The sequence below is a fragment of the Thermobia domestica genome, chromosome 11 (genome assembly GCF_964235325.1).
Source record: "Thermobia domestica chromosome 11, izTheDome1.hap1.1, whole genome shotgun sequence".
NCBI lineage: Eukaryota > Metazoa > Arthropoda > Insecta > Zygentoma > Lepismatidae > Thermobia > Thermobia domestica.
In genome coordinates, this window is record NC_137464.1 from 168,166,553 (window position 1) to 168,182,147 (window position 15,595).

General features: G+C 34.3%; 1 protein-coding gene across 1 annotated transcript in view; it reads left to right on the forward strand.

Annotated features, from left to right (window-relative positions):
- The first annotated feature begins 7,610 nt into the window (after positions 1-7,610).
- The window catches only part of LOC145663697 (uncharacterized), a 66,920-nt gene continuing 58,935 nt past the window's right edge, over positions 7,611-15,595 (forward strand). The window contains exon 1 of the mRNA XM_081729791.1: positions 7,611-7,818. Coding sequence (XP_081585917.1) covers positions 7,708-7,818 — 111 coding nt within the window. The 5' untranslated portion in view covers positions 7,611-7,707. The remainder of the gene's footprint in view (positions 7,819-15,595) is intronic.

The following is a 15,595-nucleotide window of genomic DNA, read 5'->3' on the forward strand; positions in this document are numbered from 1 at the left end:
TTTTCTAAAATTCAGCAGTTGTTTATAAGTGTCTATTTTGGACTCAAATTTTACATTTAAATTCATATGTTTTTTCGTTATTTATATCTGGTATCAACTTTGTTTTCTTTATCAGAAAGATAGAAGAAATTTTCGATTATTTTTACATGTTCCTGTGTCTCCCATGATAGAACTAGAGGTGATATGGGTTTCGATTCCCGTCAGGAGTCGTGTGGTTCGGGTTCCACGTTAAGTCGTAGATGCACGTCTTGTATAGGGTAGTAGCTGAAAGACACGCTTCTAAACCACTTTTCTTTCTTTCAATCTCCTTCCTCTTTGGGCACGCATAGGTTCAAACAGAAACATTCTTCACGGTTGGAGGACGCAAGGCTACTGTACCATAAGCGTACAACCCTTATGGGACTAGGTAGTGAGTTGCGCAGTTTGAGTAGCACACACGAATAAACCACGCTTACATTTATTATATATAATTAATAAAATCTCATATTAGGACTTACTCTGCACGTCAAACTTTTAACATATGTGACTTTTTAGATTTTGTTCTTCTTCTGCTTTATTATTATTATTATTATTATTATTATTATTATTATTATTATTATTATTATTATTACTATTATTATTATTATTATTATTATTATTATTATTATTATTATTATTATTATTATTATTATTATTATTATTATTATTATTATTATTATTATAGCTATATGAAGCAATTATCTCGGCAAACTTGGTTAATACACACCATTCAGCAACCGGTAGTTGTAGAAATCTGGCTTTTCCAACAGTAGTTGTTAGCTCAATCAATACGAGTGCGAAACGTCGACGAGAGCGGACGTGGGGAAGAGTTCTCGGAAGACTGTTCTTACTGTGTAGCATACGAGTGTTAGTTAGACGTACTGTTATTAATTTTCCGAGCTTATTGCTCCGGTGTACTGCAGGTACGTGGTTTATTCTTTTGACCTGTAAAAGCGAAGTAAAATGAATCGTGTAAATACGATTCAATTTCTCTTTGAAAATGGCGCACAGAAACCTAGTGCTTTTGAGTTGCATGATTGGATTTTTGAAACTTTTCATTTGCAAGAAGACGAAATAGCTGCTATTCAAATTCCGACAACCCAGCGTTGTGTTTATTTAAAATTAGTGCGGAAAACTCGAATGGAACAGATTCTTCGCGACGCTAATGGTGAACTCACTTTCAAATATAATAATGGAGCCGTGGCTAAAGTATTGGTAAATGATGCTACTTTAGAAGTGAAAGTGTTACGCATATTTAATTTGCCCCCGGAGACTTCGATTCATTGTATTCAGACTACTTTAAGTGCCTATGGTAATGTGTTAAGTGTTACACCTGATGCATGGTCTAGACAATATCGATATACTGTAAATAATGGCCTTTATCTTGCCCGTGTTCAGCTTAAACGAAACATTCCATCATTTGTGATGTTTTCAAAATATCAAGGACATATTATTTATGAAGGACAGCCGAAAACTTGCCAACGATGTCATTCAGAATTACATGAACGCTCTAATTGTCCTTTAAATACTCGCCCTACTGTGTTGCCTATACCCCCTACTGTTCCCCGTCAAGTGCCTGTACCTCCCCCCTCTGCCATCCAATCTAGTACTACAGACAGTGAATTACATGTAACGAAGGAAGAAATTCAACTCAGTTCTAATGACGTTCGACCTGTAGCTCCGAGCGAAAGTGTTGAGAACCAAACACAGGCAGAAACAGCTGACGTAACACCAGAGGAAGTAGCTGGGTTTTCTCCCGTGGAACTCGCTCAGACCGAGGTAACTGAAGGTCAATTCACTTCAACAACAACAACAACGGGGAGTGTCGATAGAAAGCAAACAGAGGCTTCTTGTGTGCTTCAAACTGATACAAACGATAATAACTCTGACCTTCTCAAGGACGCTGACATCGATAGTAATGCTGATTTTCCGTTACTACGATCTAGCCAACGCAAAATTAAACGTTCGAAATTAGAGAATAAAAGACATGATAATACATCGCCAAAAAGACGGACACGTCAACAAATTGCGCTTCATCTGCAAAATCAGAGTACTGCCTCACAAAACAAATTAAATACGGGTGATAATCAGGCAAGCAATATGGACTGTTCTGAAACGGCGCCTGTAAATACCTGAATACTTCGTTTTTCCTTTAGTTGTTTACATTTATCAGGGAATGAGTGTTAAGGTTGCCTTGTGTTTACTGCGTTTACTGGGTTTACTAAGTTTACTGTGTTTATTTATGTCCTTATTAAGTTGTGTTACTGTTAATGTTAATGGCATGAGTTCGGAAACGAAACGTCAACTGTTTAAACAGTTTATATTTGACCACGATCCCGGAATTATTTTTTTGCAAGAGGTAGTTGAAGATAATTTTGCTTCTCTCACTGGTTATAAAACTTATGTAAATTTGGGAGTGAACCGAAGAGGTACTGCAATTTTGATCAAGCACGAATTTGAGATTTCTCAGTTGCGCATGACACCAGATGGCCGTGCTATTGGTTTTCTTTGGAACAAAATATTATTTCTTAATATATATTCTCCTAGTGGGCATAATAAAATAAATGAACGTAAGATATTTTTTAATGAAACGTTAGTATATATGTTCAATTTGACATATGATCATGTAATATTTGGGGGAGACTATAATTGTATTATTCGACCTGGAAAAGATGCCACAGGAGACACTAGTTATAGTCCTGAATTACGATATTTAGTCGATGGACTTAGGCTACAGGATGTTGCTATTTTTAAAAAGAAAGACCATTTGTACACGTATGTCCGTAGTAATAGTACTAAGAGTAGAATAGACAGATTTTATTTTAGTGATAGATTGTGTACACCACAAGTGATGTATGATGTGCGTGGTAATTCTTTTTCCGATCATTTTGCAGTACAAATATGGATCCCTTATGATGTACCACGAAAGTTAATGGGTAAATCTTATTGGAAATTAAACTCTTCTTTGTTAGATTTACCTGAAGTTAAAGAAAACTTTCGAAACTGTTGGATTAAATGGTGTGAACGTAAGCCCCACTTCAACTCTATTCTCAATTGGTGGGAGAAAATGGTTAAACTCAATATCAAATCCTTCTTTATGCGCATCGCACAAGATCAGGCTATACAGACTACACATACTTTGCAATTTTATCACAAATGTCTCCAAGAATTGAGTCACAGGAATGATCTTCCAGATCAATATCAAAGATTGCAATTTTTTAAAGCAAAAGTTTTAAATTTGCAACGAAAAAACTTAGAAGGGTTTAGGGCAAGAAGACGTGATCCTCTGACGATTCCACACGAAAGGTTATCCATGTACCAACATATAAAAGAAACTCGGCGACGAGAACGTCTCAGTATTCCTTCTATTCATACAGGGGATGCGAATGTCCTTCAGAAGCAACCTGATATAGCGGCTTATATACTCTCCGAATATCAAAATAAATTTAATAACATACCTGATCTTACTCAGTCTGATCCGCCATTTCCTCTGCCGCAAGTGAATTTTCCTACCTCTAAAACACACCTCTTGACCCAACCATATACAATGAACGAAATCCAACAAGTAGTTAAATCTTGTAGTACATTGAGTAGTCCAGGAGTTGACGGAATTCCGTATGCTTTGTATCAATGTTATTGGGATATTATTGCCTCGGACTTTCTTGAAGTCGCTCATTATATTCTAGAGACGGGTCAGGTGTCTACCACATTTGCTACGGGGGTCATTGTTTTAATACCGAAGAAAGATAAATCCCAGGTCTTGAGTGATTACCGCCCTATTACATTACTCAACTGTGATTACAAAATTATTGCGAAATGTCTTGCTCGTAGATTGCACCCTTTCATGCCTGATCTATTGCATGACGCCCAAAGTGGCTTTAGTATTGGTAACAAAATGTTAGATGTTCTAATGGACTTCCGCGACACAGTTGCTTGGTTTGATACCACAGGTACTATGGGTGGTTTACTGAGTTTAGACCTCTGTCAAGCTTTTGATAATGTAAGACATTCCTATTTATTTCATGTTATGCAACATATAGGGTTACCTCATAAATTCATTCAACAAGTCCAAACCCTGTTTTTACATGCAGCTTCTAGACTCCAAGTCAATGGTTTCTTGACCCCAGCATTCCCAATTCGTAAGTCCATACGCCAAGGAGACCCCTTGTCGTCGGTTTTGTTTAGTATATATCTCCTGCCTCTTATTACGGAACTCGATCGCCAGCTTACTGGAATTCCAATAAACGGCACTAAACTTGCATTGCGATCTTATGCAGATGACATTAGTGTCATTATCCGTTCAAATGAGGATTATCAACAAGTTATGCAGGTTATGGCTCATTTTAGAACATCTGCTGGAGCTAGTCTAAATATGCATAAATGTAAATTTTTACAGTTTGGTGTTACAACTCCGACTTATCTGCCGACTACTATATCTGTTGTGTCGCAAGTCTCTATATTAGGTATAGTCTACCAGCCAAATGTTTCCTCAATGATTATTTCCAATTGGAAGAGAGTGGTCACTAATATAAAGTTACTTTGTCAGGATATTCGTTTTCGACCTTTTAATTTGGAACAACGAATCTGGATTTGTCATAGCTATATTTATGCAAAATTCTGGCATGTTGCCCAAATTTTGCCTGCTCCGAAGGATAGTCTCCGACAAATTCAATCTTTGAGTCTTTGGTATATTTGGCAAGGGCACATCTTTCGTGTGCCTTATTCAATATTATGTAAAAGGAAGGAGAGTGGAGGTCTTAATTTGATCAATATCCGTTTAAAGTGCTTTGTTCTGTATTTCACAAAATGGTATTGTAAACTGTATCAGGAATCTCCTTCCTTCACTAAAGAGTGGGCCTTATTCTGGTATGAAAGAGTCGGTATACTTGCACCGTTAAATATAGGTAACTTACTCTCATCGGTCTCTTATTTAAAAGAACTCTTATTGGAGGGCAGTTATTTAGAACGAGATCCGGCTCTTTCTTCTCGAGAGCTTGCAAAAAAATTGTACAATACAAGATTACTTTCTGACCATACCACAGTCTCTCGTGTCGAAAGAATAAGTCCCACCTCTTGCTGGACGCAAATTTGGAAAAATATAAATAGTCCTGTCATACCACAATATATACGCATTGAGTGGTATAAAGTCGTACATGATCTTCTTGTTACACCTGCTCGGTTAGTACGCATTAACTTACTTGCAAACAACGTATGTCACTCTTGTGGACAGGAAGATGATTCTCAACATCGTCTCACGACGTGTTCTAAGGTTTTACCAATATGGCATTTATTACGGGCCATGTTAGGATATATATGCCACTGTGGAATTCAAGCATTCCCAGATACTTTATTACGCCTTCCTGATTTTTGCTCTATGCCGCAGCCTAAACAAAATTCGATGCTCTGGTTGTGTGCTTATACGGTGTACTATCTGGTTACTCATGTAGACTATTCAGAATACCAATACAAATTGTTTATGTACGGTGCGCATGTCAAATGTCAAAATGTTCCTTCTTATTATGGATTTTTTGCTAATTATTTGAAGTTTTTGTTTCCCCCTCATAACTTGGGGCGGTTTTTTGATCAGTAGTTATGTTGTATAATTTGTAGTTTTTGTTAAATTGCACAAATGTATTTTTAAGCTGTCAATAAATCAGTTAAAAAAAAATCGGTAGAGCGCTGAGCCATGGATGCAAGGGTTGCGAGTTCGAATCTAGTCTAAGTCAAAAGATTTTTTTCCTGATATAATTCTTGAAATGGGAATGTTTCTCTCTCCACCTTTATCTCGTAATTCTGAATAGAGATGTTTGGATGTGAAAGGAAAAGTATACTAGAATATAAGAAAAGAGAGGTAATTTACCTGATACCTTTGGCAATTTTTAACTATATTTTCACCTATCTAGGACGTTTCTAAAAAGTTCAGACTTCTAGAGCTCCTTTTCGCTCTCTTATCTGTCCTTTAACTAATTTCTACAGTTACTTAGTGAATCACATATACATATATTACAGATGTCGTATCTCTTTCTCTTCTCTCTACATCATGTCTGGAGGTGAATGTTTTGACAATAGGTTACAAACACGATTTTAAAAAATAATACGATCTGCGATATCAGTGATACATATTGTGGTGTTTAACTTAACATATAAAACAATAAATAGAAAAACTGAGAATACGAATCTTTTCGTGCACTGATGCTTCAATAGCAGTGAACTGATGCTTCAAATCTGTGTCTTTACTCCCTTCACCTATGTTAATTCCCTAGTCAAAATAAAAACTCTTCAAAATTAATCACAAATTCTTATACAACCATCCCTTCCTTGGAGTACTGCGCGGTCACATACCCGTCACTGCGATGTAAAGGCACTTATGGCGACGAGGATACAAAGACAATTTCTTTGTACGTAAACAACCTACAAATCACTTTGTGTCATGTTGCGTAATGCGTTGCAGTACACTTTTCAATTTTGTTCCTTTTTCGTTCCGTCATTCGGCTCTCTTTTTAGATTTTTTATAACCAATTTGAACGTTCACCACTTTGGCTTCCTTTCGAAACTAGTCTTCCACTTAAAATAATCCGAAACCTTTTGTATTTCGCCGAAAATTGTTCACAATAATAAATCCGTGTCATCCACTATGCATGCTACTTTTCAAGGCGTCTGTCTCACAAAGAAGATTACGTGGATTGGCTGATAAATCTCGACAATAGGATGAGCAAATCGTGATTTAAGATGAAAAATACCAACCAATTAACTTTTGACACCTGGTAATTCTTCGTTTACGTCAGATGATGCGTGTAGAAGAAAGAAATGTTCCATTTAAAGGAAGTTTTGAGAATTTATGTTAAGATAGCCGAAAATATAGAAATTAGAAATTATTAAAATTTATGTAGAAAATTATAAAATTCTTATAGATGACTTCTATCTGCAAAATTCGACAGAAAAATGTTCTGAAGACATGAAAAACACTGAAATACGAAGCTTTTACCACGAAAAATCATGAAACACAAGACAACATACAAAATGACACTAAATTCAATAGACTACAATTCTACGCACTAAACTAACTTAACCAAGATACACCATTTTTCCTATTGACACGAAATACGACCAAAACTTAAAAATTTATACCAGAAAATACAAGCCTATCTAACGTACCTAATTTATTTATATATAGAGTGTTCCAAATTTTTCCGTCACATGATACCTGTCATCTTGTGAGGTATCAACCGGTCTACTTCTGGCTTGTCTGGGAGTATCCTGACCGAGATTACTGACTATACATTTTAACATTTGTCCTATTAACGCAATAACACTGAAGAAAGACATAGCAACACAAAAGAAAGAAAAGAAAACTATTACTTGTACCAAAGTAATTGGCGATACACATGCATGAATGTGTTAAGAAGATTAAAGTTCTTCAAATGGAAGAAAAGAGAACAAGAGATTCAGATGCTACCTTCGGTCATCTATCATTTCCGTAAACTTTTACATCGAAGTGACAATATTACAAAAGAAGTATTTAATAAGATTTAATGATATAAGTGACCGGGACCTAGGTCTGCAGCTAGTGATATAAAATTTCAGAGGCTGAGAGAGAAAGAAAATTTGAATTTCCATTATATCATGAAATCATACAGATGTTAAAATAATAAAATAACAGTCTTAAAGAAGCACGTATAAGCTAATAACATGAGTTCAAGAGTTCCTGAAGTGAATAATTTTCGTGACCCGATATTTCATGAGTTTCTTTGTCGTTTAACATTACGTACTGGTGTGTTCGCTATAGGATTCCTGGATATCGTATGTATTTCATTCCTACACATTGCGACAGATATAGAGCAATAACTATAACACAAAAAGTTATATATTAAAATTACGATAATAAAAATTATTCTGAGTCAACAAAGGTACAGAGTAAGAGTAAGAACGTCACTATGTAGAAAATTTACCGTTAAATCTGATCATTCATAAACGAAGAATACTATTTATGGCGCAAGAAATAAAGGGCTTTTGCCGGGAAAAATTCGAGACAAGCTGAATTTCTGCCAGTTGTTAGGATCCAACTAAAGGTGTATTATCCCAAAAGTCCCCACTCTTCTCCCTTGTGCTTTCTCCTTCACCCCCTCTAACATTCAATATGCCAGGTGTTCGATTATTGCTCATATCTCCGATATTATTAATCCGATCTTCAAACATTTTTACAGTATTTTTCCTTGAACCATGATCTAAAAAACGTTATTCTTAACAATTTTCGCTAGGTCTTATACTTTAAAAGATATTCGTAGAAATATGTAAAATTTTACATTTTTAAGAGTATGTGTGTCCATTGTTTATGTTATATCTTTTGTGGATTCGATAATTGGGTTAAGTTCCAGTTGGTCATCCGTTTCTAGCAAACGTTTGAAAATTCACCGGGAAGAACTAATAATTTGCTTGTTTGTGTGCTTGATAATGTATAAGGAGAGCGAAAGTTATATTTATTTTAATATATAAACGGTTCTAAACATGGGACTATTTGGTAAGCGGAGAGAACTACTTGGCGCAAGGTTATTGCGTGGTAGGATTGTGGGAATATAATGAGCACTTTTTATAAACATGGCTAGACACGCAGCTCTGGATATGAGGTAACATTATTACATTTTGTGAAATAATAAGATGATAATCAGGGAAACCTTCCATAGGGGTACCTACCAAATTTTGCATAATAATACATTTTCAATTGTTGTTAAGCCTCAATAAGTACTTTTTCGAAATTCATCATTGTTCTACCCGAAACCCAAAAGTCCATACCCGAGCGAATTCGCCTTCAGGTTGATCTTGCGCCTACTCCAGTTTCAAATACTATTACGGATCTCGGTGTCATTTTTGACACTCATCTAACCTGGACTCCACATCTCAACAAACTCATAGGTCAAGCGCAAAATCGACTTAATCTTCTTAAACGATTAGTTGGACAACCTGAGAATTAAGGATACATGCCGTTCTCAATACATATAAAACCTTCTTGCGGAGTACATTAACCTACGGAGTAGTAGAAAATGGATCGATCTGGAACAACCTAGGCCAGCATTGGCCAACTCAGGAGCCCCTGGGAAATCGAGCACCTTACACCGTGAACCCACGGTCTTTTACGACCTCCATTTTAGGGCTGAATTTGTTCCCTTTTATGAGCACTTTTAGGGGGTGTACTCGTTCTCTTTTATGAGCATATTTTTAAGGGTGAACTCGTTCTCTTTTATGAGCATATTTTCCAACCCTTACGAACACATAGAAGATAATACTTAAGACTACGAAACATGGCAAGGGTGAACTAGAACAACTCAGGAGCCCCTGGGAAATTGAGCACCTTACACCGTGAACCCACGGTCTTTTACGACCTCCATTTTAGGGGTGAATTTGTTCTCTTTTATGAGCATATTTTAAGGGGTGAACTCGTTCCCTTTTATGAGCATATTTTCCAACCCCTACAAACACATAGCAGAGCATCAGATAACAGATAAGAATATGAAACATAGAAGGGGTGTATTCATTCTCTTTTATGAGCATATTTTTCAACCCCTATTTGAACACACAACAGAACATAGCACAGCAAATAAAAGAGTATGGCTCATTTTTCAACCCTTATTTTACCATAACAGAAATATAGCGAAGATTAAACATAGTCCATTTTAGGGGGTGTACTCGATCACTTTTTCCACCCCTAATTGAACATAGCATAGATTTAGACTCGTTCCCTTTTCCAACCCCTACGAACACATAGCAAAGCAAGGGTGAACTCATTCCCATTTTTTTCCAACCCTTATTTTAACATAGCAGAACTAGTAAAAGAGTATGACTTATTTCTCAACCTTAATTGAAGATAGCAGAGAATAAATAATATTCAACCCCTATTGGAACATAGCAGAGATTATTTTCTTTTACAGGGGTAGCAACACCCCCAACCCTCCTCCTTTCTCATCCAGGGCTTGGGGCCGGCAATGGCGGAGTTTAAAAAACTAACATCATCATACTCTCATAAATGAATAAAGCATAATATCATTAGCATCAATAGTAGTGAGTGAGAATTTGTTTAAAAAATCGTGCAGTGAATAACCAGATGCACGACATGCTAGATATAGAAAACAGTAATGTCCACAAAATTGAGATAAATCACCTTGAATACGTCTATTATTCCATGTATAATACAGACACTTTCGTTTTAAAAACCTTATATGATGTTGAATATAGGGAGGTATACCATAGCTATCGAAATACTCTCCCACACACATATTAGATATATAAACAGCAACCCAATGTTCACCAGGCTTATCACTAGAATCAGTATTTATAATTATGGCGGCTGGAAATGTATGAATAAACAAAGGTAACTCATCAGCAGCATATACACCAGTAAAATGATCGTTAGGCAAATTTTGTTGTAATGCTTCATAAAGTTCAATTGTATTTAACATTTTTTTAATTAATATTTATTTTTCTCTGGAAATCAATTTCTAATTCTGAAGAGAATTCACCATAAATAATTGCTGTTACAGGAGATGGCAGTGCTTCTTTAAAATGAACCTCTAAACGTACACTTCCTTGCCGTTGTGGACTAGTATGAAATGCAGCACTTGCGCTTGAATCAGGAGTTAAATCAAACACCAGTAGAGTATAACCATTACGATATTCAGCAAGTGAAATATCATTACCTTGATTAGAATAATAAATACCTGAACCTGTAAATAACGTAGAATAGGCTTGTACATATAGATTATTATCAAAATCCGGTTGTAATGGTTTGAATGGGACTGCCGTTCCATCAACATACAATGAAAAAAATGACATACTAAAATTTTGAAAATTGAATGGATTTGTTTGATAAGTACCATTGAAAGCAGTATTAGTAACAAAACCAATAATAATACGTTTAGGCACCATGCCTGAAAACAGATCTGGAAGTGTACTATCCATAATTCCTTGTGGCAGAGTTTCTGTCTTCACCTGCACTTTTGTTATAGGATATTTTATTCTAAATTTAGGATTTTGTAATACTTTATTTTGTGCTATTTTAACTGCTTGTGATACATCAACCTTTTTCACAAGCAATGTTGCATCTGCAATTACAACTTTTCCATCAGCATCTGCGTCACCCATTAGACAAAATGTAGGTTTAGCTGGAATTAGTTTAATACGAAATTGTACACCATTCAGTAAAAATTTCTCCTGATTGAAAATATCAGCATGAATATAACCCAATAATTCAAATGACTGACTTAAAGCAGTGAGAAGAAAACGTTGTTTAAATCCTACATTAGCATCGGCCACACTGTCCATATGCCCTGCAGTATCTTTAAACCACATTGATGTTTGAAGATGCGTTGTTTTAGCTTCAGCATTATAATTTAGTAGTTTTTCAATATACGATCGATATAGATATGTATGTGAAGAGTAGGAAATAAGTTGATTATTTAAATATAATTGCACTTCACTGAACATTGCATTGAGAAAATCATTTACAGGGACGATTTTCTTATCGGCAGAAGTTAAATTAGAACCATCTGATTTAGTAATTTTACTTTTAATATAAAACATTGTGTGCGGTAGGTCAATATAGTCATCCCCATTACCGGGGACTACAAATTCTATTGGTGCATTATCAGATATTGAAGCCACAGGTTTATATGGAACTATTTTATTACCTATAATACTGGTTTGAGTGGGTAAACCAGCAAATAAATCTAATTCTGATTTCATACACTCACACTGCATTTTTGTCTTTTTCTTACTATTAATATTCACATATGGTAAAATTTACAATACCGTATTACGTCTACGAAAATGTAATTTTACACATACAATGCCATATTGGAAAGGAAGTGGATTACCTGTACTATCTCTTAAATCAATAATAATTTGATCAAATTGTTTACGTTGCACGGGCACATAATGAGGATTATCAATAATATGTACATTATTAATACCATGCTCTGTAATATTTGTATTTATAATACGTAACAATGGAGCTATGGTGTCACCTACCATTTGTGGTTCTACAATATCACTGTAAATATACATAAGTGTAGGTAGCGCTTTTTGTAAATCAGGTGGATAACGAGCATGATGAACAACTGCTATATCTTAATGCTGTATATGATCAAAACCTAGTATTCTGGCTAGTTCAGGAGATAGGCGTACTTCTATATGCTTCTCTTGATCTTTTATTACTCTATTAACCTCAATTCGTTTTACAGATGCTTTGACTTTTAATTGTAAATTTAATATATCACTTTTATGATTAATTTGAGATAGAATATCATCAACATGATAATAGTGGCCTGGTAAGATTTGAGTTATGTTCCAGTTTTTTGTGTTCATGATACGGTAATAAATATTATTTGTATATTTCGAAACATTCTGAAATGAACTTGTATAATGTACTTCAACAACAGCTGTTTCCCACACTCCCTTCTCCAGTACAATAGGATGATATACTTTAGTTGTATAACAAGCAAGACTATTTTGAGGAAAATATTTCATAGACCTATTGCTAGGAAGTGTGAGGTAAAAATTATCACTTTGCTCCATAATCAATCAATCAAAAATATCTTTGGATCTTTTTATCCGTTTCACACCACCACCACTAAAATGAACTTTCTTTCTTCTTCTTCCAGTTCCTTCCAACACCTGATTTAATTTATTTCGAGCTTTATTTTTTAAATTTGTTTTAGCTTCCTGCCATCGATCATGCAAAGACTCTTCAATAGGTCTATTATTATCTAGTACATCTCCTGCTACATTAATTCCTGTACGTATCAACTCTTTACCAACAGTTTTTGCACCTTGTTTCAATAAAGGAAATACAGTACGGAATAAGCCCCCTAGTAAGCTACCAATGCCATAACCTTCTTGATATGCTGTACCTTTATACACGTTATAATCACCTCCTGCTTGATGCGTATAGTAAGTAAAGTACGGCTCATTCATCTTTCTTTCTTTCTATATACTTAAAAATATCAATAGATTACAATAGAATATTAGTATTATTGCTTATAAGTACACCATTTGCGTTTACGGGGTGGAGGACCATCCTCTTTGTCCTCTTCGTCCTCTGTGAGTTTTTTAATATAATCTATTCGTTGAGGATTACCAATCTACTCTAAGGGTATATTGGCTTTTGCTAATAATGTAGCAAAAGGTTTCCAGCCGGCAACTGAAATATTTTTCTTACGACATCTAACAAAATCGGATACCAAATCCACTATATTTGCACCTGGAATTAATTTATTATTAATATTCACATTTCCATTATCGTCCCATTGAATATTTGGATTTTGTTTCAATTTACGTAATAAAGGTCTTGCTTTACGTTTACAAATTTCAGGGAGAGTAGATATTATTTCATCATCCTCCTCCTCCTCATCCTCTTCTTCTTCTTCCTCCTCCGTAGTAGTAGTAGTTGCTGTTGTAACTGCTGCCGGTTTTTGAATTATATTTAAATATTTTTGTAAGACTTCTCTATATCTTGTCCATTTTTTTCTGCATTTAAACTTTTATTATTTAAAATTTCTTTCATTTCATCATCAAGATTAGATATCGTTTTATAATGATGTAATTTTTCTGGTGAGATTAAAATAAGTTTCTCTGCGTTTTGCATAATTATTTAATTATACTAGATAGTATACCCCCTAAAATAGGTGCAAGCAATGCAGTAAGAAAACCACCTTTTTGTATAATTATACTTTTTTCTTTTGTTTTAATGATGGACCTCTTTCACCAAATATCTCAGTTCCTTTTTAATTTTTTTTAACTTATTTATTTCTGTTTTATTTAATGGAACATTTCCCTGTAATACGTTATAGGAACATTCACAAATAGAGCGAATTAAATCAGGATCTGCATTTTGTAAAATTGCCTTACGTGCTTTCGGTTTTGACTTTGCTAAAAGTTTTAACAAATGTGCATTTTACTTACTAATCATTTTTTACGGCTATTAAAGCAAAAATAGTTGTTAGAATATAAACCATATTGCAATTATTTTTTACAGGCACATAAACATAATTAAAAGAATCTGTTGGAAACTTATTTGTTCGAACTCGCTGCTCATCAGGAGTATTTTGTTTTAAATCAAAAAGTAAATAACCATATGCAATTCGAGTTGCATCTTGATATGCTTCTTCAATAAATTTTGTATTACCTGGATACAATTGTCGTGCCAGATAATTAATTTGAGCTTGGTCTCTAGGATTTTTAAAACAAACAATATAATGACAATTTAACGAAATATCCCGCATTCCTTTTTGTTGATGAAAAATATTCTGTGTTATAAATATTACACTTATATTTCTATGATGGCTACCCTTAGTAAAAATATCTACAATCCGATGGTCACACTCACGCATTAAATCATCAATAATGACAAGATGTGAACCTTCGTGTGCTTGAAATTCATTATTTTGAGGTAAACCTTCTTTAAACGTGCAGTCTGAAAGAGTATCATACAACGGCTGCCATTCATCATAACACCATACAATATTTTTAAATAACTTACTATAATGGTCAAGAAATGTTTTAACAAAATATGATTTTCCACAGCCTGTAGGACCTGCTACCATACATGTAAAAGGAATTTTCCATTCCATCTCTATTACAGATATATCACATTTATTTTAAATAGCGTTTTTAAATATTTTGCTTTCTATTCTCCTTTACATAAGAAAACAGCGTTTGTGGAAGAACAAATTTGATTTAATATACTTTTACTTGTGATACTGATAGACCTAGTGATGATGATAATGACAATTTAACTAAGCAACGAAAATTTACAGTGTTGCTAGAATTTAAAATATAAAATTCACCTTTTGAAATTATAAAATCTACAAGAAATACTTGTGACGACATGCTTCACCTATAAATTCTTAACTTTTCTTTTTTTTACAATATAGTATGTTTTAAATCAATCCAAGAATTTTCACTTTTTGGCAAACCCAACCATTTCACATAGGCCTTATTATTTTTCTTTCGCAAAACTTTTTCAATTAAATATGTTTTTGGAAATTTCGTTAATTGTAATTCGTGTTCGTAAAATCTTCCCTCAATAGGTTTATTATTTGAGTCTACTAAGTGATATGTTGGAGGATTAGTGAAGAAAACTTAAGCAATTCGAAAAATTTCTGTACTCCAATTGCGTGTAAAACCTCTATCAAAACCAGGACGCTTAAGTTTACTAATTCTTACATATTCACCTATCTTAAATTTACTTTTTCTTTTTATCACAGAATACTTTTGCAATAGATGTTTTTCATTTTCTTTTTTAATAGAGTCGATAGGTTTCATTTTAATAGTGGAATGAATAGTATTATTATATTTATGTAGTAATTCCGGCAGAATGCCAATCCACTTATAATTTCCCTGCAGTGTAAATTGTCTCCACATTAAATTACGTAATGATCTATTAAATCTTTCAATAATACTTGCTTTCACATCACTGTACGTGGAATAATGTTTAATATTATTTTGCTTCATCGCCTGCTGAAACTCTGAATTATAAAATTCTCGACCCCTGTCAGTTTGTAAAAATTTGGGGCTTTTGTTTGCTTTT